This window comes from Trachypithecus francoisi, unplaced genomic scaffold, assembly GCF_009764315.1.
Source record: "Trachypithecus francoisi isolate TF-2019V2 unplaced genomic scaffold, Tfra_2.0 Lachesis_group12, whole genome shotgun sequence".
Taxonomy (NCBI): Eukaryota; Metazoa; Chordata; class Mammalia; order Primates; family Cercopithecidae; genus Trachypithecus; species Trachypithecus francoisi.
The window spans coordinates 88,796,461-88,822,872 of record NW_022681457.1 but is presented as its reverse complement, the minus strand read 5'-3'; the positions used below and the strand labels follow the sequence as shown (position 1 = coordinate 88,822,872).

Sequence of the window (26,412 nt, the reverse complement as noted above, 5' to 3'; positions counted from 1 at the left end):
TCTTTTTCCTCAGGTTTTTTTTTTTAATATTAAAAAGAGGAAAATGTAGATGGGGATGCAAAGTTTTCTCAGGCCATTCTTATTATATTGGCTCTAGGAAATTCTTCATATAGAGAAGATATCTAGATAGAAGACTCGGGCCCACACAGCAGAGGCCCTTAGGTGTGAGTTAACTATGGACTGAGATGCAAGGATGAAATGGAAACAGAAGGAGCCAATAGGTTTGGGGGAACATATATCAGGGATTACTGAAAGAAATTTATCAGCATAAAAAAGTAAAATGCAGGGGCTGGGCATGGTCATGGCTTATGCCTGTAATCCCAGCTTTGGGAGGCCGAGGCGGGTGGATCACCTAAGGTCGGGAGTTTGAGACCAGCCTGACCAACATGGAGAAACCCCATCTCTACTAAAAATACAAAATTAGCCGAGTGTGGTGATGCATGCCTGTAATCCCAGCTACTTGGGAGGCTGAGGCAGGAGAGTCGCTTGAACCCGGGAGGCAGGAGAGTCGCTTGAAGTTATGATGAGCCAAGATCGTGCCATTGCACTCCAGCCTGGGCAACGAGAGCAAAACTCCGTCTCAAAAAAAAAAAAAAGTAAAATACAGCTGGGGGCAGTGGCTCATGCCTGTAATCCCAACATTTTGGGAGGCCAAGGTGGGTGGATCACCTGAGGTCAGGAGTTTGAGACCAGTCTGGCCAACATGGCGCAAACATTAGCTGGGTGTGGTGGCATGTGCCTATCATCCCAGCCACTTGGGAGGCAGAGGCATGAGAATTGCTTGAACCTGGGAGGCAGAGGCTTCAGTGACCCAAGACTGCACCATTGCACTCCAGCCTGGGTGACAGAGTGAGACTCTGTCTCAAAAAAAAAACAACAACAACAACAACAACAAAAAAGCAAAATACTATCTGGATTTCCATTTTACTCTGCCAGTTTGCCTAGCTGAGAGTGAAGTCCCTGATTACAGGTGCACTCTGCAGAAAGACTTTGAGAGGCTGGGGCCAGGCTTGACTTCACTAGCCACTTTGGAGATGGGTCAGAATAGTGACTACTGCCTTTGCACAAAGTTAAGTATGAGGTTGAGTATTTAGAATAGGGGAGTCAGACTCTTCTTATGGAATGCTGAGGTTTCAGCTCAGTTACATCAGGGCAGAGGTCTTTCTGAGACCTTTGAGAGTTGTTTGAGAGTTTTTCTGAGTGCTTTTTGATGCTATCTTGTTGATTCAGGTAAACCCAAATGTACTGATCACTCTAGGCACAGCTTGTGCCAGGCACTAAAGGAGGACAGCAATGCATCTGATATTGTCCCTGTTTTTAAGGAACATAGATTATAGTGTGGAGCCAGGTGTGGTAGCTCACCTTTGCCCTGGTGTAACTGAGCTGGGACCTTTGCCCTAGTGTAACTGAGCTGGGACCTCAGCATTCCATAAGAAAAGTCTTTGGGAAGTTGAGGCAGGGGGATTGCCTGAGCCCAGGAGTTCAACACCAGCCTGGGCAATATAGCGAGACCCTCATCTCTACAATAAGTAAGTAAATAAATAAATAAAAAGTCAGGCGTGGTGGCATGCGCCTGTAGTCTCAGCAACTCAGGAGACTGAGGTGGGAGAATTACTTGCGCCTGAGAGGTGGAGACTGCAGAGTCCAGATTGTGCAACTGCACTACAGCCTGGGCAACAGAGTAAGACCCTGTCCCAAAAAAAGAATATAGTGTGAGAGGCAAGTAGTGATTATGATAGCAGCTGATACCTTCCTTGCATTCTTTTTAGGCAGTGTTCTAAAGTGTTTTTGTTTTGTTTTTGGAGATGGAGTCTTGCTTTGTCACCTAGGCTGGAGTGCAGTGGCATGATCTCAGCTCACTACAACCTCTGCCTCCCGGGTTCAAGCGATTCTTGTGCCTCAGCCTCCTGAGGAGCTGGGACTACAGGCATGTGCCATTACGCTCAGCTAATTTTTGTATTTTTAGGAGAGATGAGTTTTCACTATGTTGGCCAGGCTGGTCTTGAACTCCTGACCTCAGTTGATCTGCCCACCTCAGTCTCCCAAAGTGCTGAGATTACAGGCGTGAACCACTGCGCCCAGCCACTAAAGTGGTTTTATGTATTAACTCATTTCATCTTCACAACAGCTGAATGAGGTAGGTACTATTACCACTGTCATTTTACAGAGGAGGAAATTGAGACACGGAGAAGTTAAATAATGGGCCTAATGTTACATGTCTAGTAAATGCAGGGATAGTATTGAAACCAAGACAGTCTGGCTCCAGAGTCTTTGTTCTTCACCTCTACTTTGTATGTAGGGGAGTAATTTGTCAGCATCATCAGCCTTATCTGGAAACTTGTTAGAAATGCACATTTTTGGGTCCCACCTAACACCTACTGAATCGAAAACTCTGGAGGCAGGGCTTACCAATCCAAGTTTTTTTTTTTTTTTTTTTTTTTGAGACAGAGTTTAACTCTTGTTGCCCGGGCTGGAGTACAATGGCATGATCTCAGCTCACTGCAACCTCCCCCTCCGTGGTTCAAGCAATTCTCCTGCCTTAGCCTCTGGAGTAGCTGGGATTACAGGTGTCTGCCACAACACCCGGCTAATTTTTTATATTTTTAGTAGAGACGAGATTTCACCATGTTGGCCAGGCTGGTCTTGAACTTCTGACCTCAGGTGATCCACCCGCCTCAGTCTGCCAAAGTGCTGGGGTTACAGGCGTGAGCCACTGCACCCAGCCACCAATCCAAGTTTTAACAAGCTTTCCAGGTGATTCTCATGGTTGCTGTTTGAGAACCTCTAGAAGCAAGGCATGGTATAAGTGTCAGAAATTAATCTCCTCATGAATAAGGACTGGTTATGGTCCACCCCTTAAGTTCCCAGCCTCTGCATGACATCTGTTATAAAGCAGGCATCAAAAATTTGTGTGAGTTTATGGGAAAGTGGTGTTTGAGCTGGGTCTCTTATCCCACCTATCACTGCACCAGACTGAATAGGAGGGAAAATGGGAGTTCCCAGAAACTTTGATACTAGCAAGGAAGTGGTTGTGATACTTCTGGCAAGATATGATAAGGGTCTGCACCAGCATAAGAAACCATCAGAATGGCATCGAATCATGTGAGAGCAGTTCAGAAGGTAAACATGTCCAGACGTGGTGAACAGCTGAATAGATGGAAAGAACAAGGGATAGAGGAACTGTCATTTCTGACATGAAGGTGCTATTCCTTGAGATAGGAAGCACAGGGCAAGTATGTTTGTGAGTAAAAGATAAAGTATTTGGTTTGGACTTGAAGTTCTGGTAGGATATCCAGGTGGAGCTGTCCAGCAGACACGTGGAAATGTGAGTCAGAGACATGGTTGGAAATAGAGATTTGGAGGGATAGTTGGGCCGTAAGAGTGGATGAGACCTTCAAGGGGAGAGTGGAGTGAGAAGAGAGCTGGGTTTGGAACCACAGTGAACAGTTAACGAGGCAAAAACAAAAGGAGCCCTTTAAAAGACTGAAAAGGACTTAGGCAAAAGGAGACTGCAGAAGATGCTGCAGCCAAGTGGAAGGCTCAGAAGGGAAGTAGAGGCACAGTGACAGATGCTGCAGAGAAATAATTGAAAAGTATCGTTTGGATTTCAACCCCGAAAGTCATTTAAGTGACCTGGTGAGGGCAGAAGCAGATTGACAGAGTTCAGGCATGAGCAGTAGATGAGAAAGTGGAGGCAGGTGCTTCCCAGGTCCGGTGGACAGAGCTCTGTAGCTGTACTTAAGTTCAAACTGTGACATCTTCCAGGGTAGGCATGGTCTCTACTTACCTGTGGTCTCAGCGTCCAGCCCACGGCCTGGAAGAGGGGGTGGCGTCAGTGAGTTCAGTGACTAGGGACGAAGAAGGACTTCGCGGAGGCAGTCGCTTTGCAGCCAAGGCTTGAAGGATGAGGGTGATTGGGAGGAGAGGTGGGAGGCAGGGCCTCTGGGCACTGGAGTGCCAGAGGGTCTGGGAATGAGGTGGGGTTCCCATAATGTGCGCGCGGCTCGGTGCGACAGGCGGGGGCTGTGTGTAGGTTTGGAGGGACCTATTTGGGGAAAAGACAGGGCGGAAGGCAGCTGTGGCGGGGTGTCCCTTCGCCCTGCCCCACTTATGCCACTGCGCGGTTCCAAGGCACCTCTACCGGAGCCCTCCCGCTGGGCTGCATGGCAACGGGTGACCGCCAGGGGCCGCTGCCTCGGGTCCCCAGTGCCCCCGCCCCTCTCCATTGGCCTTTGTTGCCGTCTGAGCGCCCCGCTTGACTCGTTCCGGTCCGCCCCCTGGGCCTGGCGGTCGCGCCTGCGCACTGGCAGCTGGCCGGGCGCTCGCAGGGGGAGCTGCTGCAGGCTCCGCGGCGGCGGCGGCGGCGGCAACGGAGGCTGCGGGGGCGGCGGCGCGAGCGGCCGGGCTTGGTAGGGGAGCCGAGCCCGGCCCGGGAATCCGAGCAGCGAGAGTGCGGGGTACTTAGGCCCCTCACGCTGGACTTCACAGTCTCCGGGCCGCCTGACCTCCGCACGGGTATATGGGATGGAAGCGGGACCCTCGGGAGCAGGTAAGGGCCCCCGGGAGGGGGAACGGTGCATGCTCCAAGGACTGGGGACTCCCGCATGAAAAGCGTGGTTTCCAAGTGAGGGAAGCGCTCCTGAGTGAGGAGAAGGGCTCTCCCACGATGGGGGCCCAGTTTGAAGGAGGCTGTGTGCAGTTCCGGGGGAGAACCATGTGAAGAGAGCCCTGAGATGGGGGCTGTTTGTCCAAGGAGGCTGTATGCAGTCCTGCGGGCTGGAAGTAATCTGGGAGAAGGGCCTGCACGCACGGAACGACTCCCAGACATCCGTGGAGGCCTACGGAGAGGCCCGGCAGGTGGCAGGGGACGGGCTCCAGGTGTCCAGGAGAGGAGGGGGCGACACAGATGGGCCTGGAGCTACCGCATGCCGGGGGCGGGGGCTCCGCTGGGCTGGAATAGGCTAATGTCTCTTGGGAGAAGGCGCCAGAACTGGACTGTGAGCTCCGCCCCACCGGGCCTGACGCGAGGGCGAGGGTCAGGGGGCGGTGGGTGGGGACCCAGTCTCGGGATTCCCCCTCCGTGGGTCTGGGGAGTCGGAGTGGAGGCTCCGGAGCATGCGCGGAGGTGGCAGCTGGCAGGGGCTGCCCGACGTGGTGGGGGCGTGGCCGTCCAAATACCCCCACCTCTCTTCGGCCCCCCCCCGTTTGGCTTGGAAAAAGGAGCGTGCTGATGGGGTGCATTCTCTCTTAGGTTATGCTGGCAGAGTGCAAATGGTTATGGTCCCCTCCCCCATTTTAGGGGCTCTTACACTTGGCCCTCAGTCACAGTTTGCCAAGAATGGGTTGAGGGAAGCTGCCAAAGTGCATTTTTGTGCCACAGGAAAGACTGGGACCGAAGCAATGGGTTCTAGGGGTGGGTCCTCCTAAAGACAGGCCTTAGGAAAGGTATTGGTTACGGAGGAATCAAGGACAGGGCAGGCAGGGGCTACCTGGAAGGAGTTGTCTGCTTGGTTTGCAAGTTTCTGCTCCAATACTGAGTAGAGATGGGGGCTTTTAATCCAAAGATAATGACCTTTTCCATTGAATTGTCTGTTAAGGTTACACTCTACAGTTATAACATTTATTCTAATATTTCTTAATATTTTCATGGCTCCTATCTTCCACTGGATATCTTTCCATTTTCCTTTCCCTACTTCCCAGAAACTGTCAGGGCTGTCTTTAGAGCCAAGATCTAAACCCTACAAACAAGTTGGTGGATGGGGGAGTTTATAGCCTTCACCCTGGTGAGGCGCAGGTGATAGTCTTAACTTCTTATTTGCAGGTAATGAGGAGAAAAAGACATAGGAACAGAGGATAAACTGAGGCAGGATTGCCTCAAGAAAACTGGAGTCCTCAGGATGGACTGTGGGGCGGTGATACTTCTTGTGTCTTAAGTGTCTTACCCTGTGATGGGAATGCTTCAGGTCATCTCTCACCACTTCCTTACATTTGGTCTGGGAATGGGAATCAAATTTCCATTTGGGACATGAACTTTATTACTTTCCTAATGGAAATTATTTTGTTTTTTTTTGTAGCAGACCTAACTCCCTCCCACTCTCTCAAGGAAATAGCTCCTACCACCTTACTCAAGTTATCCATTTAGTGATCTATAAGTACTTAGTGACTGTTTTCCCCCTAATAACCAACCTTGTATAGGTTGTGTAGTCCTAAGGATAAGCGCAGGGAGCAGCTGACTTTTGTACTTCCTCTCTGTCAGGCCCCTCTCTCCATCCCAGGCACTCCTGTTTTTCAAGGCTGGGGACTATTTCCAACAACCCATGAACTAGAGTAGTGGGGTAGGTCATTGAGGTCCACATGGATTGCTGGTTGCTGGTACCCATTCTAGACTAACGATTTTTATCCTGATGAATTCCTAATAGGCTCTGGAGTGATGAAAAATTGACTTTTTAAAAATTTGTTACAAAAAATAAGCTTCTAGGAAAGGAGCTAGAACCTGCTGTTTGAAGTCAGCCATAGCCTTATGAAAAGCCTAGTGGGACAGGCTTTGCCTCAGAAAAGGGTATAATTGAGATTCAGTCTGGAAGCTGCAGATTGAGGGACCCCATAACTGCCTCCTTCCTAGGCCCGGACTGTTGTCTTGTAGGAAGTTAGAGTGGTGTCCCAAGGTGGCCTGAGGACATAATACGCAAAACTGAAGTGTTGTGTAAAAAACGAACAAACAAACAAACAAACAAAAAGCCCAAAAAACTAAAGCATTGTTGCTAGCCTCACTGGGCTTATGCCCAGGTCTGCCTTCTGTGCTCAGGTGTGTTCCAAGCACATAACACTAGACTAGGTGCTCCCTGAAGGTAGAAGCAGTGTCTGGTTTATTTGTAGAACTAGCAAGTGCCTAGTGTATAGGCCCTAGCACAGAATACATGTTTATTAATTAAATCACATTCAAATGTGAACATAAATGATTAAGCACGTATATGGATTTTTTTTTTTTTTTGAGACGGAGTCTCACTCTGTCGCCGGGGCTGGAGTGCAGTGGCCGGATCTCAGCTCACTGCAAGCTCCGCCTCCCAGGTTCACGCCATTCTCCTGCCTCAGCCTCCCGAGTAGCTGGGACTACAGGCGCCCGCCACCTCGCCCGGCTAGTTTTTTGTATTTTTTAGTAGAGACGGGGTTTCACAGTGTTAGCCAGGATGGTCTCGTTCTCCTGACCTCGTGATCCGCCCGTCTCGGCCTCCCAAAGTGCTGGGATTACAGGCTTGAGCCACCGCACCCGGCCTATGGATATTTAATAAAGTGTATATTCACATGGAACAGATCCTTTTTGGAGAGATTGGCCTGTTAGTCTTTGCTTGCCCACCAGCTAACCTAACCTAACCTAACCTAACCTTGAATTTGCGTCTTTTGAATAGGCAGTCTGGCTCCTTGGGAGGTGTGTGGGCCTCAGAACTGCAGGAAAGGAATCCTGAGCCAGGGCTTTCAGCTCTGTTACTTTTCCTTCTCTGGGCTCCTTGGGGATGGGGGAGGGGGAGTGTCCTTTTCAGGGCCCCTCCCTCCTTGCTTTTGTCTGAAGAGAAGGGCCCCGCCCCTTTCCCCCTAGGCCCAAGCTTTGTCCTCTGTGCTGGGGCCCTCATCTGCATCACAAAGTGGCCGTCTGTCCCTGTCTGGGTCTGTAGGGAAGTGTCTCCCTTTCTCAGACTAAAAGCTGGGGTAAGGGGGGCGGGGAGAAGACTGTGCTGTTGTTAGGCTTTCAGGGGGATGGAATGGGAGAGAGGTTCCTGCTTGCTGCTGTCTTTCCTAGTTTGAAGATGAAGTGGGGATGCACGCTCCCCTGTTTTCCCAAAGCCTCTTTGGAGAGGATGGTGCTCTAAGGCTATGTCTGGTATGTAGTCGGGTTTCTGGGGAAGAGAAGGCTTTGAGGCTAGAGTGTCTGTCCCATCCCCCATCATTTCTAACTAGCCCCCCATCTCTAGGGGTTATCTTTCTCCCAAGGCCCCAAGTGATTATTCAGTCTGGGAGAGGAAGAAGGTGAATGCAATATAAGAACTTGGGGAGGGAAAGGATGTCTCTTACTGGCTACACCCACAACTGTGCATGTTTGTCTTGTGTAGTGTTTATAATTGTTTCTGGGCAATTACAGGTGTTTGTGTGCTGTGTGTGCTTGTGTGTTTTTGTGGTGTGTCTATGGATATGTTTGTTCATTCATTTCATATCAGTATGTTGAATACTTCCTGTGTGTTTGCCAGACACTGGAGATTAAGCAGTGACCAAGGCAGATACAGTCCCTGCCTTTGAAGAACTCAGTCCAGGGTAGTGAAGGATATGTGTATAAGTGTAAATTGCCAAGGTCTAAGTGTGTGTTTGGATGTGTGTGATGGGAATGTGTGTCTGTCTGTCCATGAGCTTGTGTGCAATTTCTGTCCAGCACTTTCTGAGGTAGGCAGCCAGGTGCTAGTAGATAGGTTTTCACTTCCCCATGTAGCTGAGTTCTGAAGACCTTTTCCATCCAGGCTGGGCCTTCATTTCCCTGTCTGTAGAGTGGGACTGGGCTTGACAGGTGGTTAGAGGGAAACAGAGCAACTTAGCTCTGGGAAGCTACCCCTCCCATGAATGGTTCTGACCTCTTCCTGACCCCCAGCTGAGGATATGCCCCATCCCTCCAGCTTGTCTGACTGTGAAAGCAGAGGTCTGGTAATGGGAGGTTCTGGGCTGGTTTATCCCTCTCTTCTCTCACCTGGGCTGGTTCTCTACTGCCAAGAGCAATAGTAGCGTATTATTCCCTTTTTTTCTCTCTTCCCCCGAAGCTAGAAAATAAGACTGGAGGCAGCAGCCAGACTGGCAAAAGAGGGTAAAGTAGCTGGATCTGGCCCTACCCTATCCCTTTTCAAAGGGCCCCCTCTGTCTTGAAATTTATCTCTGCTTCTGCTGTCTGGACATTCTGTGTGGAAGGATCTGTGGGGCATGGAGAGAATCTTGTGTTCTTCCGGAGCCAGTGTCTCTTCTCCAGCATTCTAATTGCCACCTCTTCCTCCCATACCCGTTAGTTCTTTCTTTATTCAAGCTTTTTTTTTTTTTTTTATCATTGCCTCCCCAATTGCCCCTTTGTTTCTTCCTGTCTGCCCCACCCCTTGACTCCAGCCTTCTCTCCTTCTCCTTGCCTTTTTCTATTGTGACCTCCAGCTCTGTCCTCTTCTCCAGCCCCCTTTCTCTTTTCCTTAGTCTCCAAACTATCCTTTGAGCCTTTTCTCCTTTTCCCTCTCTCCAACTCTCGCCATTCAGTTGCCCTAATCCTGCCTCAAACACTGACCCTGCCCTCCCCAGCCTGGCCTTCTCTGGATCTTCTTCCTGCCCACCTATAAAGGAACATAAAGGTTATGCCATTTTGTATTCAGCATGGTGATGAATGGAGTGAGCATCTGGCTGGCAGAGAATAGAAATTCTTGGTCTGCTAGATACCTGATGAGGGCAAGTGTCTTACTCTAGTAGAAGAAAGAAAGGGTTTTGTTACTAGGAGCCAGATTTAGTCTCTCTGCTTAACATGCAATAGGAACTTATTATATATTAACTTAATGAATTTAAAGTAGACAATAAGGATAATTTTCCTAACTGGAGAGAGATTTAAAAAAAACAAAAAACAAAAACAAAAACACAGATGAGCTTGAGATGTCCCCTGGAAGCGCTCAGCTGGGTTGGGTAGCAGGAAAGAGGCATTCTCTATTCTCTCGTGTTCCTGTTCTGGGAGGCCTTGTTCCTTCTCTGATAAGAGTAGTTAGGAGATTACCAGACTTTACCCTCACCAGCCTCTTTGTCTCGTAGCTGCGGGCGCTTACCTGCCCCCCCTGCAGCAGGTGTTCCAGGCACCTCGCCGGCCTGGCATTGGCACTGTGGGGAAACCAATCAAGCTCCTGGCCAATTACTTTGAGGTGGACATCCCTAAGATCGACGTGTACCACTACGAGGTGGACATCAAGCCGGATAAGTGTCCCCGTAGAGTCAACCGGTAAGTGATGCACATCTAAGCTACCAAATCTGAAAGACACCAACCTTGAAAGAGGGGCCAGAAAGGTAAAAGAAAAACCAGTAGAGGGTAGTATCACCAAATCTAAGGAAGTTTTTGAGAAGGAGATGCCAAGTAAGGTAAATGCTGAAAAACAGTCCAATTGGACTTCACTATTAGAAGATTATTAGTGGCTTTTGGCAGAGCAGTTTCAGCAGAAAGTAGTTGAGCTAGTTAATCTAACTATATTGAGTTAAGAAATAAGTAGAGTGCCTACTACATTTCAATATTAGTTGAATGAATAAAGAGTTTTAAAGAATGAGATATGGGTATGTTTACAGATTAAGGAGAAGGAGGTAGTAAAGATGGAGAAGTTAAAAGTTTGGGATAGAGGGGAGAAATTAATGAGATGTCCTTGATGAGGCCGAAGGACATGGTAGGATGCACAGTTGGAGGGATTAGCTCTAGAGGAAGTGATATTTCCTTTTTTTTTTTTTTTTTTTTGATGTGGAGTTTTGCTCTTGTTGCCCAAGCTGGAGTGCAATGGCGCTATTTTAGCTCAATGCAAACTCCGTCTCCCAGGTTTAAGTGATTCTCCTGGCTCAGCCTCCTGAGTAGCTGGGATTACAGGCATCTGCCAACATGCCCGGCTATTTTTTTTTGTATTTTTAGTAGAGACGGGTTTCACCATGTTGGCCAGGCTGGTCTTGAACTCCTGACCCCAGGTGATCTGCCCTCTTCGGCCTCCCAAAGTGCTGGGATTACAGGTGTGAGCCACCGTGCCCGGCCTCTGTGATATTTCTTTAATTAATTAATTTTATTATTATTTGAAAACTATATATATAATATTAAAAAATTCAAATATTACAAAAAGATAGTAGTGAAAAATGTCTCCTTACTATCCTGGTCTCTAGTCCCCCAGTACCATTAATTGTTACCTTTTTTTTTTTTTTTTTTGAGACAGAGCCTCCCTCTGTCACCCAGGCTGGTGTGCAGTAGCGCCATCTCAGATCACTGCACTCTCTGCCTCCTAGGTTCAGGCAGTTCTCGTGCCTCTGCCTCCCAAGTAGCTGGGATGACAGGCAAATGATTCTCCTGCCTCAGCCTCCTGAGTAGCTGGGACTATAGGTGCCCCCCATGACATAATTTATTGGTGTTTTTTTTTTTTTTTGAGACAGAGTCTCGCTCTGTCACCTAGGCTGGAGTGCAGTGGCCAGATCTCAGCTCACTGCAAGCTCCGCCTCCTGGGTTTACGCCATTCTCCCTCAGCCTCCCGAGTAGCTGGGACTACAGGCGCCCGCCACTTCGCCCGGCTAGTTTTTTGTATTTTTTTAGTAGAGATGGGGTTTCACCGTGTTAGCCAGGATGGTCTCGATCTCCTGACATCGTGATCCGCCCGTCTCGGCCTCCCAAAGTGCTGGGATTACAGGCTTGAGCCACCGCGCCCGGCCGGTGTTTTTAGTAGAGACAGAGTTTCACCATGTTGGCCAGGCTGGTTTCAAACTCCTGACCTCAAGTGATCTTCCTACCTATGCCTCCCAAAGTATTGGGATCACAGGCATGAGCCACCGTACCCGACAAATTGTTACCATTCTGTTTTTTTGGAGACGGAGTTTCACTCTGTCATCCAGGCCAGAGTGCGGTGGCGTGATCTCAACTCACTGCAACCTCTGCCTCCCGGGTTCAAGCGATTCTCCTGCCTCAGCCTCCCGAGTAGCTGGGATTACAGGCACCCGCCACCATGCCTGGCGAATTTTTAAGTTTTTAGTAGAGACAGGGTTTCACTATGTTGGCCGGGTTGGTCTCAAACTCCTGACCTCAAGCAGTCCGCCCGCCTCAGCCTTCCAAAGTACTGGGATTACAGGCATGAGCCACCGTGCCCAGCCAATTGTTACCATTCTTGAATGTGCTTCCGTATACTATTCTGCACATGTGCAGGCATATATTCCGTATAGTATTCTGCACATGTGCAGGCATTTTTCCACTGAACAATATATTTTTGAAGGTATTACATACCAGCACATATGGATCTGCCTCATTCTTTTGCATAGGTTGAGTGGCTGTGATATAACTTATGTAATAAATCTATTGAGGAACATTTGAGTCTAAATTCTGCTACAAAAATGAAACTTGAATATTATTATATATAGATTCATTTTTGCACTCAAATATGAGTGTATTTGTAGGATAAATTGCTAGGAGTGGGACTGTTGGCCTAATACATTTCAGAGTTTTCAGATATTGCAACTTGTTTTTAAAGGTAAGTTGTACCAACTATACTCCCATCAATAAGGCATCAGAGTGTTTCTTCCTATACCTGCACCAGTTTGATATTTGAGATTTTTTTGATCTTTGGCGTCCTGATCTTGGTCTAATTTTAAATTGTATTTTTCTAATAAGTGAAGATGAATATATTTTCATATGTTTAAAAGTAATACATGGAAGGGTCATTTTGAGTGTAAGAGGAAAGGAGAAAAATTGATGCACGCACATATTAATATGTTTGTGTATATGTCTGGGAACTCAAGGGTGGCCTTGTGTACTATCCTCTGCCTTTTTTAGAGATATTAGAGCTGCTTCCTGATAGGAGACAGGAATGGGTTCTGGAGTTAGAGGCTAGTGGAGAAAGTTCTACATAGTCTACATAGAGTAGGAGGGGTGGAAGTAATCAGGGACGTGAAAAAGATTGCTAAGCAGCACTGAAGCCTAATTGGGATTGAAACCATATGATCATAGTTGCTTTTAATGTACCATTTGTGTTATCCAGTAGTATTCAAGAACTTTGATTTAGAAAGTGTGAAGGTCAGTTGGTTAGATAAACTGGAATTCTGAAGGAATAATGGACACCCCTGGGGTCTAAGTTTCAGAGGACGGGAAGTAAGAGATGGTAATGGAGAAAAAACAGGGTGGTGAGACTAAGTGTTTCAGAGAGATGGAAGATGAGATTTTTCTTCCACAGTTTGTTCTTATTCCAGTTCACATCTCTTCTACCTTTTTTTGCTTATCAGATCTGGGATTCGAGATTGGAGCAGCCTAGATTCTGTTCCTGATTTGTTTTGTTTTGTTTTGTTTTAATTTTTTTTGAAACAAGATCTGGCTCTGTCACCCAGACTGGAGTGCAGTGACATGATCTCAGCTCACTGCAACCTCTGCCTCTCAGGCTCAAGTGATCCTCTCACTTCAGCCTCCTGAGTAGCTGGGGCTATAGGCACACACCACCATGCCTGACTAATTTTTGCATTTTTTGTAGAGACGAAATTTCTCTGTGTTGCCCAGGCTGGTCTCAACCTCGGGAGCTCATGCGAAAGTGCTGGGATTATAGGCATGATCCACTGTACCTGGCTGTTCCTTTTTTTTGTTTGTTTTTCTTTTTGAGACAGGCTCTTACTGTGTCCCCCAGGCTGGAGTGCAGTGGTGTAATTTTAGCTCACTGTAACCCCAAACTCCCAGCCTCAGGTGATCCTCCTGTCTCAACCTCCCAAGCAACTGGGATTATAGGCACATGCCACCATACACAGCTAACTAAAAAAAAAATTTTTTTTTTTTTTGTAGAAGATGGGGTCTCACTCTGTTGCCTAAGCTAGCCTTGAGCTCCTAGGCTCAAGTGATCCTCTTGCCTCGGCTGCCCAAAGTACTGGGATTACAGGTGTGAGCCACCATACCTAGCCCTATTCCTGATTCTTTATAGACCCTGGAGTCAAGCTTTTCTCCCTTTAGCCTCCCCCTCTTCTCAGAAGGCACTCACACCACTCTTTCAGGTCCGTTAGAGCCTTGGTGGTCTGAGGACCAGCATTGTCACTTGGGAGCATGTTAGAAATGCAGAATTTCAGGCTTCACTCTAGACCTGCTGAATCAGAAGCTACATTTTAATAAAATCTCCAGGTGATTCATAGGAAAGTTAAAGTTTGAGAAGCACTGTCATAGAGTAGATGTTAGGAGTGAGTATAATAGATGGGACATTGCCTGGACTTTGAATTACTTCCAAAAGCTTGAAGTGGTAGTAGTCTCTCAGCTTCCACAGGCCACTCCTATCCCCCACAGGGAAGTGGTGGAATACATGGTCCAGCATTTCAAGCCTCAGATCTTTGGTGATCGCAAGCCTGTGTATGATGGAAAGAAGAACATTTACACTGTCACAGCACTGCCCATTGGCAACGAACGGGTAAGGTTGGGAGTCAGGCTAGGCCTGTGTCAGGGGTCTGGGGTAGAACCAAGCTCATGTAAGCCTCTTTGGAGTCTGGTGATCCAGAGATCCTTTTCATCTTTTGTGCTGAGAAAGTATGTTTTAGGGTGAGGGGTGGGTAGGTGCTGATGTTTATTTAGTCTATCATGTGCCTGTCCGTGTCCTAAACAGATTGAGATTAGACTTAAAATAGACCTAAAGGACTTCCTGCTAGGCTGAGAGGTAGTTGAGAGGAAGAGAAGCACTGAGCCAAGGTGGCTAGAACCTAAGGGGCTGGACTTACTTTGGGGTCTTCATTATGAGCCCCTGTCAACTTGAGCATATTCTCAGCAAATCCATGGAGTCGGGGGTCATTCTCGCAGAGCAATGGCAATCCTTCACTCCTTTCTCTCACCCTCCTGAAGGTCGACTTTGAGGTGACAATCCCTGGGGAAGGGAAGGATCGAATCTTTAAGGTCTCCATCAAGTGGCTAGCCATTGTGAGCTGGCGAATGCTGCATGAGGCCCTGGTCAGCGGCCAGATCCCTGTTCCCTTGGAGTCTGTGCAAGCCCTGGATGTGGCCATGAGGCACCTGGCATCCATGAGGTATTGGGTGTAGTTAGTATCTGGGCTACTAGTGTTGGCAGAACTGCTGTCAGGGGAGGAGGGGGAGCACATATTAAGGTCCCACAGTGTGCCATTCAAAAAAAAAAATTATTTGAAGCCCTACCACTTGCCAGGCAAGTGTGTATTTATATTTAGATGGTTTAAAGCCCTGGCCCTGAACTTCTTAGATATCTTTGGGCCTCATCCCATCTGTCCCTGCAGGGCAGAGAGAAGGTAGAAACTTGCACAAGGTCAGTCATACAACTAGTAAAGCATCAGAGCTGGCATTAAAGCCCTGGTGTCCTGCCTTTCAGGCCAGGGCTCCTCCGTGCCCAGGATGCCTCACAGGGTGGGGGCCTGTGCCCGAGGGACCAGTTCTCTGCCTGTCCCTGCCAGGTACACCCCTGTGGGCCGCTCCTTCTTCTCACCGCCTGAGGGCTACTACCACCCGCTGGGGGGTGGGCGCGAGGTCTGGTTCGGCTTTCACCAGTCTGTGCGCCCTGCCATGTGGAAGATGATGCTCAACATTGATGGTGAGTGGGGAGAGCTATGGAGCTAGGGGCACCCCAAGTCCAGTGACCACACTCCCGGCCTCATCCCTCCCAGCTCTGCAACCACACTCCTAGTCTAATTCCTATAGCCCTGGCTCCCCCTTCCCCCATCCCAATGCCCTATAAGGAAGAGGGTATAAATTGCTATGCCTCCATATATTGTGGAAGACAGAACCTGAGCTGAGCTATCTTTACCCTGTCCCCACAGTCTCAGCCACTGCCTTCTATAAGGCACAGCCAGTGATTGAGTTCATGTGTGAGGTGCTGGACATCAGGAACATAGATGAGCAGCCCAAGCCCCTCACGGACTCTCAGCGCGTTCGCTTCACCAAGGAGATCAAGGGTGAGGACCCAACAGGAGGGGAAGGGAAACAGCCCCACTTGAGCCCTAAGAGGAAATCCCCTTGGGGTATGCTCAGGGAAGAGGCCAAGGCTGGGCACCTGAGCAACCTATTTCAGCCCTGACAAGCAGTGTGTGTATCTCAGGCCTGAAGGTGGAAGTCACCCACTGTGGACAGATGAAGAGGAAATACCGCGTGTGTAATGTTACCCGTCGCCCTGCTAGCCATCAGACGTAAGTTGGCAGGGGTGCTGAGTCATACTTTGTTGGTGGAGAAGGGCTGAGATTTAAAACTCACTATCTTTCCCTCCCTCCTTCCCCCACTGGCCTTGAGAATGAGCCTTGGGGACTGGCCCTGTTTTTGAAGATAAGCTGTGGGAATTTGGCATCCTTTCTCAATCTTCTCTGATCTGTTGATACTCTGCCTACCATTTTTACCTTCTTGATCTCCTTGCCTCTTTGGTCCTTTACTTTAGAGCAAGTGTGTTCTCTGATTCCTGTTAGGGTTAGGTAAATGTTAGAATCTCTCTCAAATTATTATTTCTCTTGAAAAAAGAAAGCTAGGCTCCTGGGCTCCTTGGGGAAGCTGTCATCGATTCTATTCTCATTCTTGACCTTAGGCTACACTATATTATGAATGTCTACTCTTGTCAGGCTTTATGCTCAATATTGGAAATAATTGAGTCAGATAGTATCCTGACTTTTGTGGAACTTGCCCTTCAAACCTTTGGCTTCTTTCTTGGAGCCCTGTATGTCCTGTTTTCCCATGAGTGGCGATGCTCAAAGAAGTTGGATAGGATGAAGCAAAGTCTGGGACTTCCTTCCTGCATATCATATTGGGGCCAAATGAAAAAGGAAAAAGTCTGGGGCTTCCCATGGTTGTGGGTCTAGAGAAGTGGGACTGAATGCTGGGTTATGACACCCCCTTCCTTCCCTTCTTCTGAACAGATTCCCCTTACAGCTGGAGAGTGGACAGACTGTGGAGTGCACAGTGGCACAGTATTTCAAGCAGAAATATAACCTTCAGCTCAAGTATCCCCATCTGCCCTGCCTACAAGTTGGCCAGGAACAAAAGCATACCTACCTTCCCCTAGAGGTGAGATTGCCAAGTAATAGCTGGGGAATAGGCATTGTATATACCTGCATGCTGCTTATCAGGTGTCTCTTCTTTGAAGTTTGGAAAATTGACATTCTGAGAAGGTATGAGGTAGTTCTCCTGTGAAATAGAGGCCCCATTCTTACCTGCTAAGTTGTTCCGTTATCCCCCATCCTACTCTCATGTTCTTTCAGGGCTGCCAGGCAGAGACAAGCTGAATTTACTGTTTAATAAGTAATTAGTTCATACAGGACAGAGATTTTAGATACCCACACTCACTCATGTTCTCTTAATTTCTCTTCCCCTGTTGTTTAGAGCTGGGATCCTAAGTGACCTGAAGATATAAGTGTAGCTTATTCTACACAAACTGGTGATAAATATTACCTATAATGTAAATCATGTTTCTCCAATGATTAATGTGTTCCTTTTGAAAAAGTTTTAGCGCCAAGATTTGTCATACTTTTATATAACAGTAGACCTTTGGAATTCTGCAACTGGAGAAGGAATAGTAATGCTAAGTTGTAGAATACAAATACAGAATCACTGGGCTCTATTTTGTTTGGTATATACTAGCCAAAATATTGAATGAGAGACTACTGCCTACTGCTTCATTGTCTCATCCAGTGCTCCTCAAAAAGTGTGGTCATGTGTACCAACAGGATAGGCATTACCTGAGAGCTTACTTAAAATGCAGATTTCAGGTTCTACCCATACCGACTGAATCAGAATCTTTTTTTTTTTTTTTTTTTTTTTGAGACGGAGTTTTGTTCTTGTTGCCCAGGCTGGAGTGCGATGGCATGATGTTGGCTCACCGCAACCTCCGCCTCCCTGGTTTCAGCGATTCTCCTGCCTCAGCCTCCTGAGTAGTTGGGATTACAGGCATGCGCCACCACACTCGGCTAATTTTATAGTTTTAGTAGAGACGGGTTTTTCCATGTTGGTCAGGCTGGTCTCTAACTCCCAACCTCAGGTGGTCTGCCCGCTTTGCCTCCCAAAGTGCTGGGATTACAGACGTGAGCCACCACACCCAGCCAGAATCTGTCCTTTAACAAGATCCAAAGGGGATGTACATTAACATTGGAGAGGCACTATACTAGACTACCCACTTTTTCTTTTTTGTTTTTTTGAGACAGAATCTCACTGGAGTACAGTGGCACCATCTCAGCTCACTGTAACCTCCACCTCCCAGGTTTAAGCAATTCTCGTGCCTCACCCTCCAGTAGCTAGGATTATAGGTGTGCGCCACCGTGCCCAGATACATTTTTTTGTATTTTTAGTACAGATGGGGTTTCGCCATGTTGGCCACACTGATCTCAAACTCCCGACCTCAAGTGATCTGCCTGCCTCGGCCTCCCAAAGTGCTGGATTACGGGCATGAGCTGCCATGCCTGGCCTACCCTCTTACTTTTATCCAACAGCAGAAGTCAGATAGCCCAGACCAAAGCTCAAGTCTTCTGGTGAGCTTCTAGAATTTCAGAACTAACCTGAGGGAATTAGGCTGAAAGGAGAAGAGATCCCCAAAACCAAGAACTCTGACTTGGTTAATAGCTACTGATGCACATGAAGGCAACATGTTCTCTGAGGTATAAACAGAGGTCTTTAGGAACAATCTTAGCTAAGTAGACAGTAGCTGATATTTACTGTAAGCAGAGATTTGTTAGCAAACTAACATTATTTCTATTTAAACAATGGTTTCCAAGGTGTATAATTTATGTTATGACTTAGACCTTGAATTCTATTGTTGCTTATTTAACATATATTTATTGAGCTCCTACTATGTGTCATATACTCTTAGGTGCTAGGAACATGGAGATTAACAAGACAGACAAGGTCCCAGCTGTTGTGGAGCTTACATTCTAGAAGGGGGGAGATAGACAACAAATTGATAAACACATGAGATAGTTTCAGATGGTGATAAGTGCTATAAGAATAATAAAATAGGTTCAGGGGATAGAAGTAAGGGAGGAAGAGGGTAGAGAGCTATTTTAGTTGTTAGGGAAGTCCTCTCGTAGGAGACATTTGAGCTAAGTCCCAAATTATGACATAGAATCAACCTCATAACAACCTGAGAGAAGAGCCTTCCAGGCAGGAGGAAGTACAAAGGTTCTAAAGCAGAAGAGAATTTGGATCTTTTTGAGGGATAGTCAGAAGGCTGTGGTTTTTTCCCCTATTGTGTTAGGGGAAAAGTAGTAGGAGATGATTCTGTAGAGGGCTGAATCGTATAGCCTGTTGAAACCACGTGGCATTTTATTATTGTTTTTTGGAATAGCTTTATCCAGATTGGCTGTGATGGCTCGTACCTGTAATCCCAGAACTTTGGGAGGTCAAGGCAAGAGGATCGCTTGACTGCAGGTGTGGTGTGCACCTGTGGTTCCAGCTACTTGGGAGGCTGAGGTGGAAGCATTGTTTGAACCCAGTGAGCTGTGATTGTGCCACTGGATTCCAGCCTGGGCAACAGAGGGAGACCCTGTCTCAAAAAAATAGAAAAAAAAAAACACCCAGCTGTATCAAGATATAATTCACATACCATAAAATTCACCATTTTAAAATGATTAGGTAGTTTTAGTATATTCACAGAATTGTACAACTATCACCACTATTTGATTCCAGAACATATCACTCCTAAAAGAAAGCCTATATTCATTAGCAGTTACTCACCATTCCTTCTCTCCCCAACAGCCTATAGTAACCACTAATCTACTTTCAGTCTCTGGATATACCTATATTGGACATATCATATATGTGGAATAATACAATATGTGTCCTTTTATGACTGCTATCAGTTAGCGTAATATTTTCAAGGTTTATCCTCTTTCCATCAGATGGATATGTCATATTTTGTTAATTCATTTATCAGTTAATGGACGTTTGAATTGTTTCTATTTTTTGAGTATCATGAATAATGCTGCTGTGAACATTGATGTACACATTTCTGTGTGAACATAAGTTTTTATTTCTCTGTAGTATACACCTAAGAGTGATATAATATATAACAATGTTTAACATCTTTTTTTTTTTTTTTTGAGATGGAATCTCGCTCTGTCACCTAGGCTGGAGTGCAGTGGCGTGATCTGGGCTCATTGCAAGCTCTGTCTCTCAGGTTCATGCCATTCTTCTCCCTCAGTCTCCCGAGTAACTGGGACTACAGGCGCCCATCACCACGCCCGGCTATTTTTTTGTATTTTTAGTAGAGACGGGGTTTCACTGTGCTAGCCAGGATGGTCTCGATCTCCTGACCTCGTGATCCACCCGTCTCAGCCTGCCAAAGTGCTGGGATTACAGGCGTGATTCACCGCGCCCAGGCAATGGTTAACATCTTGATGAGCTACCTGATTGTTTCCCAAAGTGGCTATGATATTTTATAATCCCATCAGCAATGAATGATAGTTCTAGTTTCTGGCCAGGTAGGATTTTATTCTAATTATAATATGAATCCATTGGAAAATTTTAAGTAGAAGAACAGTATGGATTATTGTTGCTCTAGTTTCTAGTTGTGAAGATCCAACTACAAACTAGAAGTAGTACCTCCAGTCTACCTCTGTATCTTCCTCGAATAGTTATGTAGGTCAGTGAGTGTCCACAAAATCATTTGTTCATGTTCAAATCACAGTTCATTCCTTCTTCCGTCTTCTCTTTTTCAAATTGTGGTAAAATATGCATAATATAAAATTCACCATTTTAACCATTTTTAAGTGTACAGTTCTGTGGCATTAAATACATTCACGCAGTTGTACAATGATCACCACGACTAATCTCCAGAACTTTTTCATCATTCCAAACTGAAACTCTATACCCATTAAACGACAACTCCCTCCTTTTAACCCCTAGCAACCACCATTCTACTTTCTGTCTCTATGAATTTGACCACTGTAGGTACCTCAAATGAGTGGAATCATATAGTATTTGTCCTTTTTTGACTGGCATATTTCACTTAACACGATGTCTTCAAGGTTCATCCATGTTGTAGCATGTTAAGATTCCCTTCTATTTTAAGGCTGAATAATAGTCCATTGTATGTATGTATCACGTTTTATTTATTCATTCATCTGTCCATGGATACTTGGGTTGCTTCGTCCTTTTGGTTATTGTGAGTAATGCTGCTGTGAACAGAGATGTACAAATATCTGCTGAAGTTCCTGTTTTTTGAGTACATACCCAGAAGCAGAATTTCTGGTTTATATGGTAATTCTGTGGTTAATTTTTTGAGAAATTTACATACCATTTTATAGTATATTCACAGTAGTGAATATATAGTCCCACTAGCATTGTACAAGTGTTCTAATTTCACCACATCCCTGGTTTTAATTCTGTATCTGTAACCACCTGTAAAGAATGCTACAACTTTAAGGCACCTTTAAGAGAGCAATCTCACAAATTTCAATAATTTTGGATTTTCATTAAGTGAATTGACTATTTTATTTATTTTCTGGAATATAGAGTTTGAAGGCAGGTGACCTTGGGCTGGTTTTCCTTCCCATTGTTTACCATGAACTCTGGGAATTAGGACGAGAATTAGTATGTAAAGAATGTTGGCCCTATGGGAGCGAGTTCCACATTTCATCTCATCTAAATCCTTACAACAACCTCATGAGACAGCTAGTGTATTTTTTTTCTCATGTTTGAAATTAAAGAAGATTCTCAGAGTGGTTAAGAGTCCTGTTTAAGGTAACATCACCTAGAAATGGCAAAGCTGTACTTCAAACAGAAGTATTTCCAGACCTACTGGCTCTCTCAATTCTAGAAGCCTTCCTGTTCACAGCATCCTGAATATAGTATATTGGGGAGTAGAAGTCTTGTATGTCACTAGACAACTTTTTATGATCTCTATTGTTTTCTGTTGGGCCCAGAACAGATGAAGTAAATGACAGGATGTTTCTCACACCAGTAGAGGACACTGTCAGCCAACAGAGACAGTGATAGCTGTGGTCTGGGGGCTCAGGAGCTTAGAGCCAACCCTAGTCCTGGTGGGTTGCTGGATGGAGCAACTACATACCTGCCACCATGGAGAGCTGCCTTAGAAATCTAATTTGTGTATATTGAGTTTTTCAGTATTCAGAAGAGCTCTATATATGGTCCTTTGGTAAATAATATTCTGTGCTGCAACTTATTGTTTACTGTGTTCCAGAACTATACCCAGTCCTTTAAGTGCTTTATTTAATCTTGAGTCAACTCTGAGATTGTTACTATTATCCTCATTTAAAATATGAAGGTCAGGCGCTGTGGCTCACTCTTGTAATCCCAGCACTTTGGGAGGCCAAGGTGGGTGGATCACCTGAGGTCAGGAGTTCAAGACCAGCCTGGCCAACATGGCAAAACCCCATCTCTACTAAAAATACAAAATTAACCACGCATGGTGGCATATGCCTGTAATCCCAGCTACTTGGAACGCTGAGGCAGGAGAATCGCTTGAACCTGGGAGGTGAAGGTTGCAGTGAGCCGAGATCGTGCCATTGCACAGCAGCCTGGGCAAGAAGAGCAAAACTCTGTCTCAAAAATAAATACATACATACATACATACATACATACATACAAGAATTAGCCAGGTGTGGTGGCGGGTACCTGTAATCCCAGCTACTCGGGAGGCTAAGGAAGGAGAATTGCTTGAACCTGGGAGGCGGATGTCTCTGAGCCGAGATTGTGCCACTGCATTCTAGCCTGGGCGACAGAGCAAGACTCCATCTCTTTTTTTTTTTCCATCCAAAAAAATAAATAAATAAATAAAATATGAGACCTGAGCCCAGATCTGGCACTGGATCACAAGCTTTTAATCACAAAGTGGTTGAATTGCCTTTTTTTTTTTTTTCCTTTTTTTGAGACAGAGTCTCACTCTGTCACCCAGGCTGGGGTGCAGTGGCATGATCTGGGCTCACTGCAACCTCCGCCTCCTGGTTCAAGTGATTCTCGTTCCTCAGCCTCCTCAGTAGCTGGGATTACAGGCACACGCCACCATGCCTGGCTAATTTTTGTATTTTTAGTAGAGATGGGTTGGCCAGGCTGGTCTTGAACTCCTGACCTCAAGGGATCTGCCTGCCTTGGCTCCTAAGGTGCTGGGATTACAGGCATGAGCCACCATGCCCGGCCTGAATTGCCTTTTACTTTGCACATGAATATTTTCTAACTTACCTATCAAGTGAAACTCAAGAGGAGAATACATGTATGCACAAAGGATTTTGCAGTTCCCTTCCCCATGTCTGACAGCCAAGGTATCTTTCCTTATTATGGGGCTCTGGGTACAGGATGGACTGTACTCAAGCCAGAGCTACCTGTCCTTCTCATTTCCTCAGGTCTGTAACATTGTGGCTGGGCAGCGCTGTATTAAAAAGCTGACCGACAACCAGACTTCGACCATGATAAAGGCCACGGCTAGATCCGCTCCAGACAGACAGGAGGAGATCAGTCGCCTGGTCAGTGGGCCTACTCATTTGCTCAGTCATTGGGGCCATTGGTAGCATAAATTGTTTTAATGCCCCAGCAGGACCTTCCTTTAGGAAAACCCAAGTCTAGATTTGTTGCCTAGGACTCTATAAGGCTGCTCTTCCTTCTTACCATATAGTTACTTCGCTCTCTATCTCTTTTTCTCTCCTGTATTACTTTGCTGTGTTATCCTGTCACTTCCCTCATCTTCCACTTTCCCTCTCTTTTTAGGACTATTCTGTACCAACCCCAGCTTCTCCTTAGGGTTCTCTCCTTGATACCTAGAGGGTGAGCAGTATTGCCAAGTTCCTGCTCTCCTGAGATTGCTCTCTTTTGTCCTGCAGATGAAGAATGCCAGCTACAACTTAGATCCCTATATCCAGGAATTTGGGATCAAAGTGAAGGATGACATGACGGAGGTGACAGGGCGAGTGCTGCCGGCGCCCATCTTGCAGTACGGCGGCCGGGTGAGCAGGGTCAGGGCCAGACAACATCTCAGGGTATATGGGGGTGGTTGGTTTGTATAGCCAGGGGTTTTTGCTCCCCTACCCACCTGACTCTACTGAGGCTCACCTGGGCGCCCCCTCTGCCTATCCCCAGAACCGGGCCATTGCCACACCCAATCAGGGTGTCTGGGACATGCGGGGGAAACAGTTCTACAATGGGATTGAGATCAAAGTCTGGGCCATCGCCTGCTTCGCACCCCAAAAACAGTGTCGAGAAGAGGTGCTCAAGTAAGGAGGGTTTGGTGTAGGGGTGGAAGGGTGGGAAAGACCCTGGAGCTGCCTGCCTTCCTGTAGTCCACAGGGGCCGATATTGATCAGTAATGTGTTCTGCCTTGACTCTGCCTGCATTGTGCTTTCTGGCTCAAACTTCTACCAATTCCTTTTCTATCGATCTGTGGTCAGGGGAAGTTAATAAGGAGCCATATCTATGTCAAAGATGATGATTTTAGGGCATGAATCTCCTAAGAGAGGCCTGAATTATTTTATTGTTATAATTATCATTGGTAATAAATAGTAGTAGTGATGACTGTAATGTTTACGCCAAAATTGTACTTAAGTACCTAATTTTTATTCTCTCATTTCATCTTTACAGTGAGTAGGTGGTCATATGTCCATTTTCAGGAGACTGAGGCTCAAAAGAGGTTAAGTAACTTGTCCAAAGCTTGCACATCATCAGGAGAGTGTCAGAGTTGGAAGCAAATCAGATCTGAGCTTCAAAACTTGTGTTCCTAATTGGAAACAAAATAGAGCAGCTTATTTAGCTGGTTGTCAGGACCTCTGTGCCACCGTAGCTGGGAGTAGATGGCACCAATGAGGAAAGTGTTGTAGCCAAATGATCTAAAGAAACCAGGCAGTAATGGCTTGAGAAGTCAACAACTCCTCCCCTGGAGTCTTTTTTTTTTTTTTTTTTGAGATAGAGTCTCGCTCTGTAGCCCAGGCTGGAGTGTAGTGGCGTGATCTTGGCTCACTGCAAGCTCCATCTCCCGGATTCACGCCATTCTCCTGCCTCAGACTCCCGAGTAGCTGGGACTACAGGCGCCCGCCACCATGCCTGGCTAATTTTTTGTATTTTTAGTAGAAATGAAGTTTCAGTGTGTTAGCCAGGATGGTCTCGATCTCCTGGCCTTGTGATCCGCCTGCTTTGGCCTCCCAAAGTGCTGGGATTACAGGCATGAGCCACCATGCCCGGCCCTTTTTTTTTTTTTTTTTTTTTGAGACAGAGTCTCGCTGTGTCGCCCAGGCTGGAGTGCAGTGGCCGGATCTCAGCTCACTGCAAGCTCCGCCTCCCGGGTTCTCGCCATTCTCCCGCCTCAGCCTCCGAGTAGCTGGGACTACAGGCGCCCGCCACCACGCCCGGCTAGTTTTTTTTTTGTATTTTTAGTAGAGACGGGGTTTCACTGTGTTAGCCAGGAGTGTCTCGATCTCCTGACCTCGTGATCCGCCCGCCTCGGCCTCCCAAAGTGCTGGGATTACAGGCTTGAGCCACCGCGCCCGGCTAGTTTTTTTTTTGTATTTTTAGTAGAGACGGGGTTTCACTGTGTTAGCCAGGAGTGTCTCGATCTCCTGACCTCGTGATCCGCCCGCCTCGGCCTCCCAAAGTGCTGGGATTACAGGCTTGAGCCACCGCGCCCAGCCTAGCCCTGCCCTTTTTTTGTTTTTTTGTTTGTTTGTTTGTTTTATTGAGATAGGTTTAAAATGCCACAAAACTCACAGTTAGTTGTTTCCTACATACAGCATTCAGTTAATTGGTTATTGCCATGTTTTGAAGTGGTTGCTTCTCATAGTCTCTGGATCTGGAGTGGGATCAGCACACTCTAGGGATGAGGAAGAGTTGATGGAGCCGACCATTTTGGCTAGACAAGGGTAGTGGGGAAGTATGCCGTGATGAATTCAGCTGACCTTGGAGTCATGAGAATTCGTTCTTAGCTGGGGTACAGTGGTGCGTGCCTGTAATCCTGGCTACTCAGAAGGCCGAGGCAGGAGGATCACTTCAGCCCAGGAGTTTGCTGGGCAATATAGATTCTATAAGTTCTAGGTCGGGCATGGTGGCTCCTGTCTGTAAACCCAGCAGTTTGGGAGGCTGAGGTGGGCAGATCACGAAGTCAGTAGTTTGAGACCAGCCTGGCCAATATGGTGAAACTCTGTCTCTACTAAAAATACAAAAATTAGCCAGGCATAGTGGCGCGTGCCTGTAGTCCCAGCTACTCAGGAGGCTGAGGCAGGAGAATCGCTTGAACCCGGGAGGCAGAGGTTGCAGTGAGCTAAGGTTGTGCCACTGCGCTCCAACGTGGTGACAGAGCGAGACTCAGTCTCAAAGGAAAAAAAAAAAAGTTCTAACAGCTCCTGATGGATCTGGGGACTATGGGACCTGCCCTTGCTCTTCTTCCCTTACCCCTCACACCTACACAAACAACCATCATAATTGTGGTTCCTTACAAATGGGTTCTTGTCTCCTTTCCTGAGTTCTTTTTTTTTTTTTTTTTTTTCTGAAACGGAGTCTTGCCCTGTAGCCCAGGTGCAGTGGCACGAGCTCGGCTTGCTGCAAGCTCCGCCTCCTGGGTTCATGCCAGACTCCTGCCTCAGCCTCCTGAGCAGCTGGGACCACAGGCACCCGCCGCCACGCCCAGCCAATTTTTTGTGTTTTTAATAGAGACGGGGTTTCACCGTGTTAGCCAAGATGGTCTTGATCTCCTGACCTCGTGATCTGCCCGCCTCGGCCTCCCAGAGTTCTGATATTACAGGTGT

The 26,412-nt window shown here is 46.8% G+C and overlaps 1 protein-coding gene across 3 annotated transcripts in view; it reads left to right on the top strand.

Annotated features, from left to right (window-relative positions):
* Positions 1 to 4,293: 4,293 nt before the first annotated feature.
* The window catches only part of LOC117092886 (protein argonaute-1), a 48,485-nt gene continuing 26,366 nt past the window's right edge, over positions 4,294 to 26,412 (top strand). Inside the window, exons 1-11 of one of the 3 annotated variants that reach the window (XM_033227129.1) lie at positions 4,294 to 4,549; positions 9,811 to 9,994; positions 14,033 to 14,153; positions 14,579 to 14,760; positions 15,157 to 15,293; positions 15,520 to 15,654; positions 15,798 to 15,885; positions 16,600 to 16,747; positions 23,032 to 23,151; positions 23,506 to 23,628; positions 23,762 to 23,895. In XM_033227129.1, coding sequence (XP_033083020.1) covers positions 4,525 to 4,549; positions 9,811 to 9,994; positions 14,033 to 14,153; positions 14,579 to 14,760; positions 15,157 to 15,293; positions 15,520 to 15,654; positions 15,798 to 15,885; positions 16,600 to 16,747; positions 23,032 to 23,151; positions 23,506 to 23,628; positions 23,762 to 23,895 — 1,397 coding nt within the window. In that variant the 5' untranslated portion in view covers positions 4,294 to 4,524. Of the gene's footprint in view, positions 4,550 to 9,810; positions 9,995 to 14,032; positions 14,154 to 14,578; positions 14,761 to 15,074; positions 15,294 to 15,519; positions 15,655 to 15,797; positions 15,886 to 16,599; positions 16,748 to 23,031; positions 23,152 to 23,505; positions 23,638 to 23,761; positions 23,896 to 26,412 lie in introns of those variants that run through there. The other 2 variants (XM_033227128.1, XM_033227130.1) reach the window with 2 other exon arrangements.